Source organism: Suncus etruscus, chromosome 6 (genome assembly GCF_024139225.1).
Source record: "Suncus etruscus isolate mSunEtr1 chromosome 6, mSunEtr1.pri.cur, whole genome shotgun sequence".
Lineage (NCBI taxonomy): Eukaryota > Metazoa > Chordata > Mammalia > Eulipotyphla > Soricidae > Suncus > Suncus etruscus.
The window spans coordinates 58,646,992-58,665,404 of record NC_064853.1 but is presented as its reverse complement, the minus strand read 5'-3'; the positions used below and the strand labels follow the sequence as shown (position 1 = coordinate 58,665,404).

The following is an 18,413-nucleotide window of genomic DNA, read 5'->3' as shown; positions in this document are numbered from 1 at the left end:
GTGATAGTTTTCTTTGCCATTAAGACTTATATGAACATGGAATCTATTATGCTGAGTGAAATAAGTCAGAGAGAGAGAGAAAAACGCAGAATGGTCTCACTCATCTATGGGTTTTAAGAAAAATGAAAGACACCCTTGTAATAATAATTTTCAGACACAAAAGAGAAAAGAGCTGGAAGTTCCAGCTCACCTCAGGAAGCTCACCACAAAGAGTGATGAGTTTAGTTAGAGAAATAACTACATTTTGAACTGTCCTAATATTGAGAATGTATGAGGGAAATGTAGAGCCTGTTTAGGGTACAGGCGGGGGTTGGGTGGGGAGGAGGGAGATTTGGGACTTGGGTGATGGGAATGTTGCACTGGTGATGGGTGGTGTTCCTTTTATGACTGAAACCCAAACACAATCATGTATGTAATCAAGGTGTTTAAATAAAAAAAAAATTATGCATTAAAAAAAAAAAGACTTATATGAAAAAACCTTGAAGTCCATGCACATATTTCGTTCATAAAATGAACTATTGTATATTTTTCAACCAACTCTAAATATTAAAAAAATAGCAACCATTTGTCCTAGGTCACTCAAATTCATCTCTGAGGGCACAAGAATGGGTGTATTAAGCTTTTAGGTATTTTATGGCTCAACAACTATATAGCATTCGGTTTAAATGATGCCTCATTATTTAGATGTTCTTTCCATTTCATAACTATTACCACAGTCAGCATGCAGATATCTACAAATGCACAATCATGTGCACACACAATTTCATGCCATCTCTCCAGTATGTAAGGTATTGCGTATAAGTTCTATTCAGATTTCAAGGTCGTAAATGTGTAAGTGATACTTGTCTTAGTTGTGTCATTTATTAAAGGAATGGATGGTGGCAGGTGTAATTTTTTGTTAAAATTTTGGAATAAGTACAGTTATAATGTAAGGAATTCATAATACTTTCAAGTGAAAGCCAAAACTCTGGTAAGTATAAATAAAGCTGAGTGCTACCTTTATTTCATCTCCTTACTCAGAATTTAAAGACATGCTATTTTCTTTTTATTTTAAATTACTTTATTTAAACACTGGTTACAAGGTTATTCATAATAGTTTTTTTTTTCACATATACAAAGTTGTTCATGATTGAGTTTCAGTAATACAATGTATAATGCCCTTCACCAGTATCCAATTTCCTCCACCAATGTCCCCACTTGCCTCCCCCCCTCCTGTCTATAACTGGTACATTTTTCTTCCTTTTTTTTTTTTTTTTGGTTTTTGGGCCACACCTGGCGGTGCTCAGGGGTTACTCCTGGCTGTCTACTCAGAAATAGCTCCTGGCAGGCACGGGGGACCATATGGGACACCGGGATTCGAACCAAGCACTTTGGTCCTGGATCAGCTTGCTTGCAAGGCAAACGCTGCTGTGCTATCTTCTCTGGGCCCACATTTTTCTTCTTTTTCTCCTCTTCCCCCTTCTCTCTCTCTCTCTCTCTCTCTCTCTCTCTCTCTCTCACTCACTCTCTCTCATTTTTTTAAACACCTTGTATTGACAGGTTATCATGCTTATCACTTCATGGCCTTTCAGTATCCAGTTCTTATACAGTGTGATCATATGGTATTTTCTTTTAGATTACAGAACCTCGCCTATATTCAAAATCCACCGTTTACAACTAATTGTTTTTCTATACTTTGTCTTGAGAGGCAATAATTTATACTAAACCAACATCTTTTTTGCTTTGTATGCAAGGAATATACTGTGACTATCTGTATTAAAGAACCTGTTTCTTTTGCCTTCTTAGAGGGATCAATTAGAAGACAAGATAGGCTATGAAATCAGTTTTTTTTTTTGGGGGGGGGGGTCACAGAGTTGCACAGCCAGGTCTTACTCCTGGTTGGCTCCTGGGATCATTGGGGTGCCAGGGATCAAACCTGTGTTGGTTGACCACATGCAAGGAAAGCACCCTTCCCACAGTCTTTGGAAGACTGGTTTTATTTATTTATTTATTTATTTTGGTTTTGGGCCATACTGGGCAGTGCTCAGGGATTACTCCTGGCTTTGCACTGAAGAATTATTCCCAGAGGTGCTTGGGAGACCATATGGGATACTGGGAATCAAACCAGATTCAGCCATGTGAAAAGCAAGTGCCTATCTGCTGTACTATTGCTCTGGCCCCAGAAAGGGCAATTTTTGTTTTGCTTTTAATCTTTAAATTTAGTTTGAATCACTGTGAAATAGTTAAAAAGTTGTTCATGGTTGAATTTCAGTCATACAATGTCCAATACCCACCCCTTCATCAGTGCACATTTCCCAATACCAATGTCCCTAGTTTCCTTCCCCCACCTTCTCCTGCTTTCCCTCATGCTTACTTTCCTATGGCAGACATTTTCTTCTCTCTCTCTCTCTCTCTCTCTCTCTCTCTCTCTCTCTTTCTCTCTCCTCCCTTTTTTCCTTTAGACACTGGTTTACAATATTGTTACTGAAGAGGTATCATAATTATCATTTTACCTCCTTTCAGCACTCAGTTCTTGTCCAGAGTGATCATTTCCAACTATAATTATCATAGTGGTCCTTTTTCTATCCTAACTGCTCTTTGTAACAAGCTTCCTACCATGGACCAGTCCTCTTGGTACTTGTCTCTATTGCCTTTAGGTATTATTATCATGCTATTTATTTTTACATCCCACAAATGAGTGCAATCATTCTAGTCTATCTCATTCTCTCTGACTCAAATTGCTCAACATAATACTCTCCATATCCATCCATGGATAAGCAAATTTCATGACTTCATTTAGGAAGAGTAGTTTACAACAAAAGGTTGTAAACAAATTACAAGAGGTTACTGGCATCCCCTAAGATAGTAATAAAGTTCAGTGGAGCACTGATGTGTTTGGAAAGTTTGTGTTTATATATGTATGTATGTATGTATATATACATACACTTAGTTATCCTAACTTTTAAGGTATCATAATGATTTTGTTATGTTCTATTTTATTATTTATTATTTTATTATTTAGTTATATATATTCATTATATAAAGAAATTATTCCTGTGTCTCGATTTCTTTCTCTAGGGCTAAATTTCTTTTATAAAGTTCCACTACTTGGTTTCTTCAATGGACAATTATACACAGTTTTAATAGTGATTTCTTTGATACACTTAATAAAATAACATCCTAATTTATGGAAAAGGGCATTAAAGTATTAATCTGTGAAATCAATACTACAGTTTGTGAAAATTATCTTAAGGCTTGTTTTTCATAGATCTTGGCCTACTGGTACAAGACTAAAACCTGCATTTGCTGAGTTGTGACTAACAGCTTCGTAAGTTGGTGTCCAATAATAGTGCTTTTTAAGGCCATTCGACACTTCTGCAAGGTACATCTTTCCATCCACCATATACGGCTCCACATCTGTATTGTCTGCTTTTAGTCGTCTCGTTTGAATTAAGTCTGAATATGCCTGGGGGGTTATTTAAAGAATAACTACTATGAAAAAAAAACAGTATTTACAGTACTAAAACATTAAAGTATTTGTGATAATTTAGTTAAAAATACCCTGAACAGGGATCGGAGAGATAGCATGGAGGTAAGGCATTTGCCTTGCATGCAGAAAGACGGTGGTTTGAATCCCATATAGTCCCCGAGCCTGCCAGGAGCGATTTCTGAGCATAGAGCCAGGAGTAATCCCTGAGTGCTGACCCAAAAAACCAGTATATATATAAACATATATACCCATATCCTGAATAGGGTCGGTGCGATAGCACAGTAGTGGGGGATTTGCCTTGGATGCAGCAGATCCAGGACGGACTTGGTTCAATCCCTGGGATTCCATATAGTCCCTCTAGCCAGGAGTTATTTCTGAGCACACAGCCTGAGTGTCACTGAGTGTGGCTCCAAAACAAAAATCCTGAATACTGAATTTTATGTTTTTATATGTTATACTTAATTATGTACAATGTACTTGTACTTGTAAAAATGTACTTGTAAAAATTTTAAGTTTTAATATGTAAGCATATTTTGACAATGATTTTATTACCAATTTCTTCTCTGCCTTTCCAATTTTAGTATGTGTGCTGCCAAAGCAAGCACTCTATTACCAATTTCTGAACTCAACTTCTCATGACCAAAATGGTTTTAGTTAAAGGTGTGGGTGATTGTATTTTTGTTTTTTTTTTTGTTTGTTTGTTTTGGGGTCACACCCAGCAGTGCTCAGGAGTTACTCCTGGCTCTGAGCTCAAAAATTACTCTGGGACCATATGGGATGCTGGGTATTGAACCCTGGTATTGAACTTTGCTGCAAGCAAGTAATGGCCTACATGCTGTGCTATTGTTTCTGCTCCTGGTTGTATATTCTTAAAAATCTAATGACAGGGAGAGACTCATTCCTCAGGAAAATAAACAGCATCGGATTTGGCTATATGGCTGTATAGAGTACATGAACTTCCCTGAAGCTAATAAAACTAGGCTAAGAAGACAATTCCCATGGATGTTAGTTGTTGGCCTAGATGACTGCCTAATTTCTTACTGTATGTATCTTATGGATCACTAGTGTCTCTATGGGTGTCATAAAAATGTAAAACAATTTGTTAATAAAGTTGCAATTATGGAGAAAGGGCAAGAATTTAGACAAATATTTGAAAGGCCAGCAGCTTCCTGCCTTGAAAGAACATTTCAAAACAATGCTGTGTGTGTTTTAATAATCATTTTTAGTCTGAAATTTGCAAATAGTCTGTGTGCTTGTAACCAGATTTGAAGTGAAGACCTTATACAGCTAATGCCTAACATACTTCAATTGGTCATCATGATCCCATCCCACTACCTCATCCGAGAATTTTAATTTTTCCACCTTTTTGAGGGTATACACACCAGCTGTTAGGGTTACTTCTGGCTCTGCTCAGATCTTTTCTGGGGACATTATGTGGTGCTGGGGATCGAACTTGAATCAGCTGTCAAGCACTTTACCCACTGTATTACTTCTCTGACACCTAAAATTTATTTTCTTCATTCTTTCTAAAAAGAAACTATACTGCGATGATTTTTTGTTCTAAAAGTAGTTTCAGGATCTCTACATACATTCTAAATATTTTTATATTTTAAACATTTTTATTTCTGTGCAAATGTTGTGTTTGTTTTGAGCCACACCCAGCAGCACTCAGGGGTTACTCCAGGATCTGTGCTCAGAAATTACTCCTGGCAGGCTCATGGGACCATATGGGATGTTGGGAATCGAACCCAGGTCAGTCACATGCAATGCAAATTCCCTACCCACTATGCTATCACTTTGGTCCCTATATTTATTTTCTGACCTAATGCAGCAATGTTTAGGGAGTGAGTACCTGACCTGACTTCATTTCTGCTAGAACTAGGACATCTTGGATCATCAAAACTACATTTTGGGTCATGTTAACAAGGATTCATAGGAACTTACATGAGACGTGTGCTCTAAAACTCAAGTCACAACTCTGCCCAAAATGTTCCTAGCTTGTTTGTTTTGTTTTGGCTTTTTTTTTTTTGGGGGGGGGGGCAGGTATAGCCAGCAATCCTCAGGGGTGACTCCTGGCTCTGAACTCAGAAATCATTCCTGCCTGAGCTTGGGAGGCCATATGGGAGGCCATGGATTAAACCCAGGTCAGGTACATGCAAGGCAAGCATCTTTCCCTGCTGTACTATTTCTCTAGTACTTAGCTTTTTTTTTTTTTTAACTACTCATTCTGTGTTGATTAAATTACTGTAGACTGGATTGGAGGTAATGCCACGTAAAGTTTAGGATAAATCAACAATTGAGTTTAATTTTAATTTTTGAGTAATTGGGACTATAATTCACTAACACACACACACACACACACACACACACACACACACACACACACACAAACACCAGTGTAGAAATTAAACCCAGGTTTATGCATACAAAGGTATACTTTATTTACCCTGTTCCTTCACTGACTTTGAATACACGATACTTTAAGTATCTTTTGCTATTTTAATCATAAAATTATCCAATAATGTAGCTAAACATACAGAGCCTAACATCACACATCTTGTTTTTCTTCCTAAACAACAAACATCCTGTTCTCTCTAGCTAGAGCACACATCCTGTCTTTCCTTTAAACAGAGCACTTGCCCTGTTTTTCTACTTTTCCTGTTTTCCTCTTAACCAAATTGGCTAGTAATGTGTAAACATATATATATATGTATGTATGAATAATATTATATGTATGCAAATGCATCTCATCCGCACCTAAAATAAAGGATTGTTGGAGTGATTATCCAGACATGGTTCTTGGATGATTTTTTAATCTAAACTTCCTACTTGCCTTGGGATCTGACTTTATCAGATTCACTTTCACAGTAACTAAAGTTTCAGACATTTGTGAAAATTAGTGAGATTGCAGTGTTGATGATTTTATATTCACTCCTATGACACCTATAAAATAATATCTGATATTATAGAGAAGATTCTAGAAAGAGACTCAGTGAAGATTAACATACTTACTATATATGTAGCCTCATCAAATTTGTTTCCCCAAATGTAAATATGAGAGAATATGGGGTTTTTCTCCATTGCTTGTGAAAGTGCAACAAGTCCTTCTCCACTTATGCTGTTGCTTACAACTGACAACCTATGGGGGAAAAGGAAATTTAAAAAGTAGTAAGAGACCAGCAAGAGATCAGCTTTTGCAAGCAATAGCCAGAGATTGGGTTAATCTCTGGGTAAGAACTATGTGAACCAGCCCCAGCTACCTGTAGGTTATGGGCAGAGTTTGGGGGGAAAAATTCCCATGACAGTATACTTAAGGGGTGGAGAAACCCTGTATCTCTTTGGCCAAGGGAATTCCCTTTCTAATCTCCCCAATATTTACTGTGCCTATGCAGAAAAAAAAAAAAAAAGGCAGCACAAAATGTTTTTGGTTTTGTTATTGGTGGTGTTGTTTTCATTTATTTTGTGCTTTGTTTTGTTTTTATTTCAGGACTGTGGTTATTGTGTGGCGGTTATCTTTATTGCTGTAGTGCTTTTTGGATTTTTGGATTTTTCTTTTTGTATTGCTGTTGTGTTTCTCTCCCCTTTTCCCTTTCTTCTCTCAAATTGATATTTATAGCCTCTAAGGACTCCGCCCATTTTTGCTTGTTTGATTTTTACCCCATTTTATTTTTTTTCTTTTCTTCAAACAGAACCACATAACTTGAACCATCTTGTTTTGCCTCTCAAATTGAGGGGGAAATAATAGAGGGTATCAAGACCAAACTGTTGTAGGATCACTAAATAGTAATAAAAATGATCAGACTTAAATACCAAATCCAAAGCCAGCGACAACAGAATTGATACCCAATCTACAACAAGCTAGACACAGGTGGGACCATTTATACTAGCAGCCAGAGGGGGTAAAGGGAGGTGGATATGGGATGCAAGCTGGGAACGGGAGTGGAGGGAGGACAACTTTGGTGGTGGGAATGATTCAATGTCAGTATGTACCTAAAATATTACTGTGAAAGATATGTAATCCACTTTGGTCAAAATAAAAATTATTATATTAAAAAAAAAACCAGCTTGAGGTCAGCTGAGTGTGACCAGCAAGAGTGCAGCCACTCCATTTTGCTCCATAGGTGAGCATTTTTTTCAGTCATGTAGCTTTACCACAAAACTTAATAAGAGCACCGTATATCAAAATTCACAATGGGAAACTACACAGAACCCCACCACACCTTGTGACTGAAGAAACTAGTTCTTGAGAGCCAACCAACACCTGCCACCTACATAACATTTCTGGTTAGAACTTTAGAGAGGAAATGTTACAAATCAACAAGCTTAGAGAAATGATGGAAGAGACAGCCCAAAAGACTCAAGAGGATATGAGTGTATAAATGAGAGAACTTCAAAAAAATATCAGAATTAAAAAACTTGGTAGGTGAAATGAAAACCTCACTAGAAAGCCTCACCAGCAGAATAGCACCTACTGAAGACAGAATTGACAAGCTAGATGAGTTGCACAACTCCTCCATACAAGAGAAGAGGCTGGGGGAAAAATCCTCAAAGAAAGTGAACAGATAACAATAGAGCTCTGGGATAAACTCAGTAGAAACAACATACGAATCATTTGGGGCCCAGAGACCCAGGAAGAAAGACCCTGATGAAGAATCAACAGTTAGGGACATTATTACTGAGTAATTCTCAAAACTAAAGAGTGCATGCAACTGAATTCTAGATGCCTGAAGAGTATCAGCTAAAAGAGATCCAAAGAAAAGCACCCCAAGGCACATAATAGTTACAATGATGAAAGCCAGAGACAGGATAGAATACTGAAAGCAATATGATCAAAAAGGGGAATTATATACAAAGAGGGCATCCTTAAGAATTACAGTAGACTTATCACAACTCTCAATGCCAAAAGGCAGTGGTGAAATATGATAAAACTCAATAAAATTGAGTTTTTCCAACACCCATTCTTGATCAAAACTCTCAGCAAGATGGGAATGAAAGAAACCTTTCTCAATCTAGTTGAAGCCATCTACCACAAGCCAATGGCAAATATCCTCAATGGAGAAAAACTAAAAGCCTTTCCTCTAAATTCTGGTACAAGACAAGGCTGTCCACTCTCACCACTCCTCTTCAACATAGTACTGGAAGTGCTTGTTATAGTGATCAGGCAAGAAAAAGATATCAAGGGAATCCAGATAGGAAAGGAAGAAGTTAAGCTCTCACTGTTTGCAGATGCATGATACTCTACTTAGAAAACCCTAAAGACTCTACCAACAAGCTTCTAGAAACAAAAGGAAAAGGAAAATGGAAGCATTACTTTTCCCAACTTTAAACTTTACTATGAAGCAATAGTTATCAAAACAGCATGGTATTGGAATAAAGACAGACCCTCAGATCAGTGGAATAGGCTTGAGTTCTGAGACAATGTTCCCCAGACATACAATTACCTAATTTTTGACAAAGGAGCAAGAAATCCTAAGTGGACCAGGAAAACCTCTTCAACAAGTGGTGCTGGCAGAACTGATTAGCCACTTGCAAAAAAGCGAACATAGACCCCCAGTTAACATCATGTACATAGGTAAAGTCCAAAGGGATTAAAGACCTTGATATCAGACCTGATACCATAAGGTATATAGAACAACATGTCTTTCATACCCTTTAAGAGGACCTACTGTGAATCTTTTTCAGGTTCTTCCAGAAAATTGAAGAAACAGACACTCCCAAATAGTTTTTATGAGGCTACCATCAACCTGATACCAAAAGCAGACAGAGATGCCACAAAATAAGATAACTACAGACCAATATCTTTGATAAACATAGATGCAAAGATCCTCAACAAAATCCTTGCAAATAGGATAGCTCATCAAGAAGCTCATACACCATGATTGAGTAGGGTTTGCTCCAGACATGCAAGGATGGTTTAACATATGCAAGTCAATCAATGTAATACATATCAACAAAAGGAAAAATAAAAAACTATATGATCATATTAATAGATGCAGAGAAAGCATTTGACAAGACCCTCACATTTATGACAAACCCATGGAAAATATAATATTTAATTATGATTTTTCGGTTAGACTTATAAATAGGAATGGCAATCGGAATTTTATTATCAAAATCTTATTTGTTTTTAGAACACACCTAGTAGTACACCAGAGCTACAAATGGCTTGGTGATCACAGGGATCAGTCCTGGTAATGTTTGTGAGATGATTCTAGGCCAGGGATTACCCCAAATCTCCTGCATGTAAAGCATACATTTTAACACAATGAGCTATCTTATCATCAACCATAGGATAGATACTAGATTCAGTGTAATTTTAAAAAGATGTTACTTTTGAGGCTGGAACGATGGCACAGTGGGAGGGCATTTGCCTTGCATGTGGCTGACTAACGAACCACAGTTTGATCCCTGGTGTTCTATATGGTCTCCCAAGCCAGGTGTGATTTCTGAACGCATAGCCAGGAGTAACCCCTGAGCATCACTGAGTGGCCCAAAAATCCAAAAAAATGAAGAAAAAAAAAAAAGACACTACTTTTAAAAAACAAGAAACCAAAATATTTATTGTAACTTACTAGTATGCCCATTTAAAATGTGTATTTCATCATGCACATTAAGAGAGGTTTGGGGTAGTATTTTAACAATGTAATTTATGTTATTTGAAATATAAAAACCATACTAACGCTTTAAGACTTCTGTTGTGTGAAGCAAGAGTTTCACTGAGATATTTTGCTCCTACATTTTCTATTCTGTTAAAAGAAATATCTATTACTTCTAGGGCAGTATTTTTTTTCAACATATCAGCCAAAAACATCATTCCATCACGAGTTATGTTATTGCTGGGAAAGAAAAAAATACGAAGATTATATTTTAAGATGCACAGTATTCTTTTATTATTTATAAAAATGCTTAGAAGTTGTTACATTAGTCAAATAACTGTTAGTGAATATTTTTATCATTTAATATCCCAGAAAATTAACAAAAATGTGCCATAAAATATTCCACTTGATTTACACAATTAAGTCAAGTTTTCAGAAGACTAAAATAAGGTGTAAGATGAAAAGTTACCAATAGCTATATGCTAATCTGTGAAATATAATGTCATAAAATATTTTATGTATTCTGAGTATTTATATAAATTATTTCCAAGACTTAACTTTGGAGTTACTAAATGTTTAAATTGTCACTTACCAGCTGACATCAAGGTAGCGTAGGCTTCTGTTCATATACAATGCCTCACATAAATATTTCATTCCCCAGTTTTTAATATTATGCTTGCACATGTGTAATTCAACAAGGTTGTGATTTTCTTTTAACATGTGGCTTAAGTGAACTGTGGATTCTTCCTAAAAACAAATAATTTTTTCTAAAATACAATTTTGAAACAGTACTTGTCTTTTAAATATACTATTATTTAGCTCACTTTAAAAGATGATCAGTTAAGATAATTAGTCTACAATCTACTTTTGTTCTGGCTTAAAAAAAAACATTGCCATCATATCATCTTTGGGACTGGAGCAATAACAGCAGGTAGGGGCATTTGCTTTGCACGCAGCTGACCCAGCTTTGACCCCTGGAATTCCATATGGTCCCCTAAGTCTGCCAGGAATGATTCCTGAGCACAGTAAAGAATAGCCCCTGATTACAGTCTGGTATGGCCCCAAAACAAAATAATAATAATAATGATATCTGCATTTAAAAACAATGGCAGGGAGCCATGGTGCAAGCCTTAAGGCATCTGCCTTGTGTGCGTTAGCCTGGGACGGACTACGGTTCGATCCCCCCAGTGTCCCATATAGTCCCCCAAGCCAGGAGCGATTTCTGAGTGCATAGCCAGGAGTAACTCCCGAGTGTCACCCTGTGTGGCTCAAAAACCAAAACAAAAAAAACAAACAAAACATAAAAACAAACAAAAACACTGGCAGGAGACACCTGCAAAATGTTCAAAGGAATATGAGGGTCCAGAGTGATAACGCAGTGGTAGGGCATTTGCCTTGCATGTGGCTGACCCGAGACATCTCATATGGTCTCCCAAGCCAGAAGCAATTTCTGAGCACACAGCCAGGAGTAACTCTGAGTGTCACCAAGTATGGCCCAAAATCCAAAAAAAAAAAAAAAGAAAAGAAAAGAAAAAAAAATAATAAAACACTGGCAGCAGACACCTGTAAAATGTTCAAACTGAAATGATGAAGAGGAATGGTTAATAGTTTTAAATATGTAATTCAAGAAGAAAAATATAAAAACAGTAGTTCCCATCATGTACTGAGTATAACAATCAGTTACTATTATTGGCTCCTCAAACTTTTCTGACTGTGACAGTCTTATGCTTTGCCCCCCTTCCATTTACATAATGTTCACCTGAGTGCCCTTTGATTATTCTGGAATCCTGAGTGCCACATGGCCTTTGGTTGAAAAACACTGTTTTGAACATTTTCTTGTAGCCTCCTACTGTTTGCTTTTGATTTTTCACTCATTAGTTTGTAAACAATATATAAAGATATCTGTTTATTTCATTTCTCTGTGTGTGTGTGTGTGTGTGTGTGTGTGTGTGTGTGTGTATGTGTGTTTCTGGGTCACAACCAGTGGTGCTCAGGGCTTACTTGTGGCTCTATTCTCAGAGATCATTTCTGGTGGTCTTCAAGAGACCATATAGGCTTTCAGGAATTGAATCCAGTTCAGTAGGTACAAGTCAAGTGCAGTACCTGCTATTATCTCGCCAGGCTCTTATTTATGTTTTCTTAATATATTTACATCGATGTTGTATCCTATTCATTTTTTATTTATTTGTTTTTTTTTTTTTTTTGAGCCATGCCTGGTGATGCTCAAGATTACTCCTGGCTATGCACCCAGAAATTGCTCCTGACTTGGGCACCATATGGGATGGTGAGGATTGAACCGAGGTCCATCCTGGGTCAGCCATGTGCAAAGCAAACGGCCCTCCTGCTGTGCTATTACTCTGTACTCTCATTTTTTTTTAATCTCAACTCCCTCTTCACTTTCTTGTTTTCAGTTATACCTGGTTTTACTCTTGGCTCTGGAAATGCACAGGGGACTTTATATGGTGTGGCATATTAAACCTGAGTCAGCTGACAAGTGCCTTACTTACTGTACTATTTATGAGTCCATTTTTTCCTTAAAAAAAAAAACAATATATCACTGGTTTCTAAAGAATTTCAGGGAGTAAAGCTTTACAATTTGATATAGAAACCATTGCTCTCACCACCATAGTTCCAGTGGTATACCATACCATTGATTCATCCAAGGGCAAGTATATATACTTTTCCAAATAAATCTTTGTAAGAACCCTAAAAGAGAAACTAAATGGACTGGTATTGTTAGACATATACAGATTCTTCATCCCTCCAAACAAGAAAAAACATTCCTGAGAGTATTCAGGATAGAGAATAACCGAAACATATAAATTTACAAATATAAAAATTGTACAAAGTACTTTCTCACACCATAATTCCGTGAAAGTAGAAATTAACCACAATAATATGATAGAGAAAACTTCTAACTCATGAGAGCTGAAAGAAACACTGCAAAATAAGAACTGGATTACAGAGAAAATCAATGATGAAATAAAAAGATTTCTTGAAAATAATGTAAAAAAAGATACAAACTATCAGAATCTATGGGATACAGCAAAAGCTGTAATATGAGGAAAAATCATAGCTTTGCATGCCTACATTAAATTTTTTAAAAGCCCAAATCAACGACCTAACCATTTCAAAAATGGACCCAAAATGTAGGAGGGAAATAGTTTGAGCAAAAATCAACAGCATAGAAACCAAGTAATTCAAAGAATCAATGAAAACAGGAGTTGGCTTTATGAAAGAATAAACAAAAAAAATAAACCTTTATCTAGACTCACAAGAAAAAAATGTTGAAATAGATCAGCAATAAAAGGGGAAATAATTACAGTGTAATTTCAGATTGCAACTTATTTTTTTTAAACTTGATTGATTCATTGATAGATTTTTGGGCCACACCCAGTGGAGCTCAGGGATCTGCACTCAGAAATTGCCCCTGGCAGGCTAGGGGACCATATGGAATGCCAGGAATCAATCTGGGTCCCTCCCTGGTCGGCTGCATGCAAGGCAAATGCCCTACCACTGTGCTAAATCTCTGGCCCCAACAAATTTTTTTAAACTCTTGATTTATTGATTGGTTGTGTTGGGGCCTCACCCAGTGGTGCTCTGGGTTAATTCTAGCTTTGCATTCAGAAATCCACCTGGCAGGCTGGGGGAATCATATGGGATGCCGGGAATCAAACTGGGTCCCTCCTGGGTGGGCTGAATGCAAGGCAAATGCCCTACTATTGTGCTCTCTCTGGCCCCTACAACTTATTTTAAATTACAACATATTTTAGATTACTTGCATAATATTTAAAATAATAAGCTATTAGCACTAAATTAATACTAATAATCTGTTAGTATTATATTAGTATTTATTAGTATTTAAAATAGATAATTAAAATTAGTTACTTCCGTATTCTAAAATATGGTGAGGGGTGAAAGAAAAATACTAGAGTAGGTAGGGCATTCCTATGGCCCTCTAAGAACTGCAGTTTTTAAAGAAATCTTCAGTTTGCTGAAGGTTATATCAATTTACTACATTCCTACCAACAATATATGAGAGTTCTTTTCCTTCCACTCCCTTGCAAACACTTGTTTCTAATTTTAATATGTTACTTTCACTAATGTGAAGTGATAGTTTAAAATAATTACAAATATGGAACAGTGAAATAAGTATCTTATAGACTATACTTTTCATAGATGTATTTAATCTATATTATATATTATAAAGAAATATATATATGCATGTAGATAGACAGATATAGTTCTTTTTTGTTTGGTTTGGTTTCTTTGGTTTTTGGGTCACACCTGGCAGAGCTCAGGCGTTACTTCTGGCTCTGTGCTCAGAAATCACTCCTGGCAGGCATGGGGGACCATATGGGATGCTGGGAATCGAACCGGGGTTTGTCCTGTTTTGGCCAAGTGCAAGGCAAACACCCTACCTGTGCTATTGCTATGGCCCCTATATGTAGTTATTTCTGCTTAGATCAGTAATAATGAGTTATTATTCTCTAGCCGACCAACTCATGAAAAATTATCCTTTAATGTTAAGGAGCAAGGAGAAGCCTTATAGTATATAAGGAGCTATACTACTGTCTCCAGCTTGCAGTCAACCAATAGGGCCAAATCCAAGTTTAGAGTGTTGTTCATTCATATTTGCCATTTTAACCCATAATTACAAAGATAAAATGATTTACTCACATCAGTATAAAAAAGAAAATGTCTGGGATCCCATAATTCTTTAAAATTTTTCTTTAGGATCTTATAATATTTTTAAAATTTAAATCCTTTATGTTCTCATCTTAACTACCTTGCTTCTCACAATTACTTGTTGCAACATTGAGTTTTATTGAGAAAAAAGTAACATTTACTGCTTAAATATGCAACATCTAGAGAGGGACACTGTTGACATTGGTGGTGGGAAATGTGCACTAATGAATGTTATTATACATTGTGTACTGTAACTCAATCATGAACAACTTTATCTGTGAAAAATAACTACTTTGGACAATCTTGTAACCATGGTGTTTATATAAAAATATGCAACATCTGGGGCCGGAAAGATAGTGTGGAGGTAGAGCGTTTGCCTTGTAAGCAGAAGGACAGTGGTTCAAATCCTAGCATCTCATATGGTCCCCCGAGCCTGCTAGGAGCAATTTCTGATCATAGAGCCAGGAGTAACCCCTGAGCGCTGCCAGGGGGTGACCCAAAAACCAAAAAGAAAAAAAAATGCAACATCTAAAATCACATTTAGGACTTGAGATATAGTAGTACATGGGGTGAAGCACTTAGTTTGCATGCTACTGAACCAGGTTTGATTCAACAGAACACATGATGGAGTGCTTGCACCAGTAGGATTGAGTGTTCCAGAGCACTGAGCCAGGAACAAGCTCTGAGTGCAGCCAGGTATGGAACACTCAAATGAAATAATAATAAATAAAATAAAATAAAATAAATTACAAGTAAAATCAAATAATACATATAGTAAAATCACATCAATAGTATGTAAATAATATTAATAATATATAAAATATTAAAATCACAATTAGTTATAAATATACTATCAATAATTATATTTTTCCAGTTGTAGCCCCTGAGTACCCCTGGTATATCCCCAGTCCTCCCTTCCCTTAAAGATTTTATGTGGAAGAAGTCTATAAGATTTAAATACAATTCTAAAATTTAAATGCATTCATGATCCTAGACATAATCCTAAATTTTGCTTAATTTTTTTACATGTAATGTTAGCTGCCATAATTCTGAATACATACCTGTTCTCCATATAGTATAGGTCGGTTTAAGTTGATGCCCATAAGTGTTTGGTTTTGAGTCAGGACTGTAGCAAATGCTATCAAACTTTGCATTTCCTGGAAACAGGCAGATTCATTAAGATAAATAATGTTCTGTCAGAAAATCTGCACCTCATCTTTCTTGTTGTTTTTGCTTTTAGGCCACACTTAGCGTTGCTCAGGGGTCACTCCTGCCTCTGCACTCAGAAATCACCCCTAGAAGGCTCAGGGGACTATATGGGATGCCAGGAATTCAAGTCGGGTCCGTCCTGGGTTGGCTGCACACAAGGCAAATACCCTACTGCTGTGCTATCTCTCCAGTCCTGCGCCTCATTTTCTTACCTTCTTATCAGTCAGTCTTAAAGAATCTGCCTCCAAAAGTTACATCTCAAATTTAGTCCTTTTCTATGGCCACCATCACACCCCAGTAACTTGTGAACTACTTAGTAAGCTTTCTCTTGCCATGTTGTCAATTTCCCCACAGAGAAACATGATCTTTATCATCATCATCATCATCATCATCATCATCTTATCATCATCATATTTTGGTTTTGGGCCACACCTGGTACTCAGGGGTAACTCCTGGCTCTGCACTCAGGAATTACTCTTGGAGGTGCTTGGGGAACCAACTAGTATGCCAGAGAGCAAAATCTGATGAGCCATGTGTGAGGCAAATGCCTTACTTGCTGTACTATCTCTCCAGCTTCTATTATTATTTTTAATATAAAAAATTGTTTTGGGTTTTAGGGCCACAAATGGCAGTGCTGGGGGATATTTCTGGGTCACTGCTCCACATTTTTTTTCCTTACAGTACTCAGAGGATCAAGAAGTACTGGGGATTTAACCTAGTCTACTGCACACAATACAAGTGGTCAGCCTATTGTGTGATATCTCTAGAACAGGGATGATCTCTTAATTTTGTGTGTGGGATGTTGTCTTCCAAATGGCACTTTAGAAGACTGGTAGTCCCTTCTAGTGATTCTTAGCCAAATGTGCAAAATGTTCAATGCCAGGGTTCCAGAAAGTGGTATATTTGTTGCTGCGGTGCCAGGAAAATCTGGCCACCCAACAATGCTCAGGACTTTCAGGAGTACATCCAGCAATACTTCGGAACCATGTAGACAGAAATCGAACCAGAATCATGTATATGTAAGACATGCACTCAGAAATTGAAAATGCACTCAAAAATAGAAATTGCTGGATCATATATATGGCAGCTCAATTACCAAATTCTGAGAAACATGCAGTTTTCCATGAACCACACATTTCTACTACCAATGAATGACTATTCCTTTTTTACCACATCACTGCCAACACCGAATATTCCTAGTTTTTTAATATGTACATCTCACTGGTACTTATGATATCTCATTGTCATTTTGATCTAGATTTTCCTAATAATAAGTGATAATAAACACTTTTTCATGTGCCTATTGAGAAGGTCAAGGTCTGTCTTCTGCAGAAAAGTGTTCATTTCCTCTTCCATTTTCTGATAGGGTTTTTGAATGTATGTTGTTGCTGATCTTTATACATTATGCACAGAAACCCTTTTCTGATATATTGAGTACAAATATTTTCTTCTACTCATCAGAGTGCCTTTTCATTTTAACTTATTTCTTTTACCAAATTTAAAGAAATCTGAAATTTATAGTTCAAAAAAATGTTTTAATTGCTTTTTATTTTCCAATTAGAATCAGATCATTGAAAACATCTTTGAGGTTCAAATAATGGAGCATTCTGCTTATATTTTCCTCAATGTATTTTGTGGATTCCAATCTGATCTCAACATTTCCCCCACTCTGAATTGACTTGTTTAAGTGTGAAATATTCTTTATTTTAATGCATGTGGTTATCCAGTTTGCCCAGCACCATTTGTTGATGAGGATATCTTTACTCCATTGTTATACTCATCTGCTTTTTTTTTTTTTTTTTTTCCTTTGGTTTTTCGGGCCACACCCGTTAGATGCTCAGGGGTTACTCCTGGCTACGCGCTCAGAAATTGCCCCTGGCTTGGGGGGAACCATATGGGACACCGGGGGATCGAACCACGGTCCTTTCCTTGGCTAGCGCTTGCAAGGCAGACACCTTACCTATAGCGCCACCTCGCCGGCCCCCTCATCTGCTTTTTTGAAAATTAGTTGACCACAGTTCTGAGATTTGTCTTTGGATGCTCAATTCTAACCCATAAATTAGTTGAAGAGTATTCTTATTACAGTGTCATGGTGTATTTATCACTCTAACTTCATAGTATATAGTATAGTCTCAAGTTATCTAATGGGATGCTTCCCAATTTTTTATTTTCAGTATAGGTTTTGCTATTTGGGGGTATATTATGATTCCATACAAACTTCATTCTTGACAGTTCTATGACCTTAGAGAATTTCTGAGAACTGGTGCTAAAAGGAGGTAGGTAAGTCATATGAATGATACCCCTTCAGTAAAAATATTGCAAACTATAGTGTCTAAAAGGGAAAATGGAGAGAAAGAAAGAGAAGAAAAATGTTTGTCATAGAGGCAAACAGGGGAGGTCAGAGGGTCAGCAAGATCGAAACTAGGGACATGTTACTACTATTGCATATG

At 36.9% G+C, this 18,413-nt stretch overlaps 1 protein-coding gene across 1 annotated transcript in view; it reads right to left on the bottom strand.

Annotated features, from left to right (window-relative positions):
- Nucleotides 1-3,241: 3,241 nt before the first annotated feature.
- The window catches only part of LRRC34 (leucine rich repeat containing 34), a 46,711-nt gene continuing 31,539 nt past the window's right edge, over nucleotides 3,242-18,413 (bottom strand). Inside the window, exons 6-10 of the mRNA XM_049774491.1 lie at nucleotides 15,816-15,911; nucleotides 10,658-10,812; nucleotides 10,150-10,305; nucleotides 6,482-6,608; nucleotides 3,242-3,445 (exon numbers count right to left, since the gene is read on the bottom strand). Of these exons, the coding sequence (XP_049630448.1) occupies nucleotides 3,242-3,445; nucleotides 6,482-6,608; nucleotides 10,150-10,305; nucleotides 10,658-10,812; nucleotides 15,816-15,911 (738 nt within the window). The remainder of the gene's footprint in view (nucleotides 3,446-6,481; nucleotides 6,609-10,149; nucleotides 10,306-10,657; nucleotides 10,813-15,815; nucleotides 15,912-18,413) is intronic.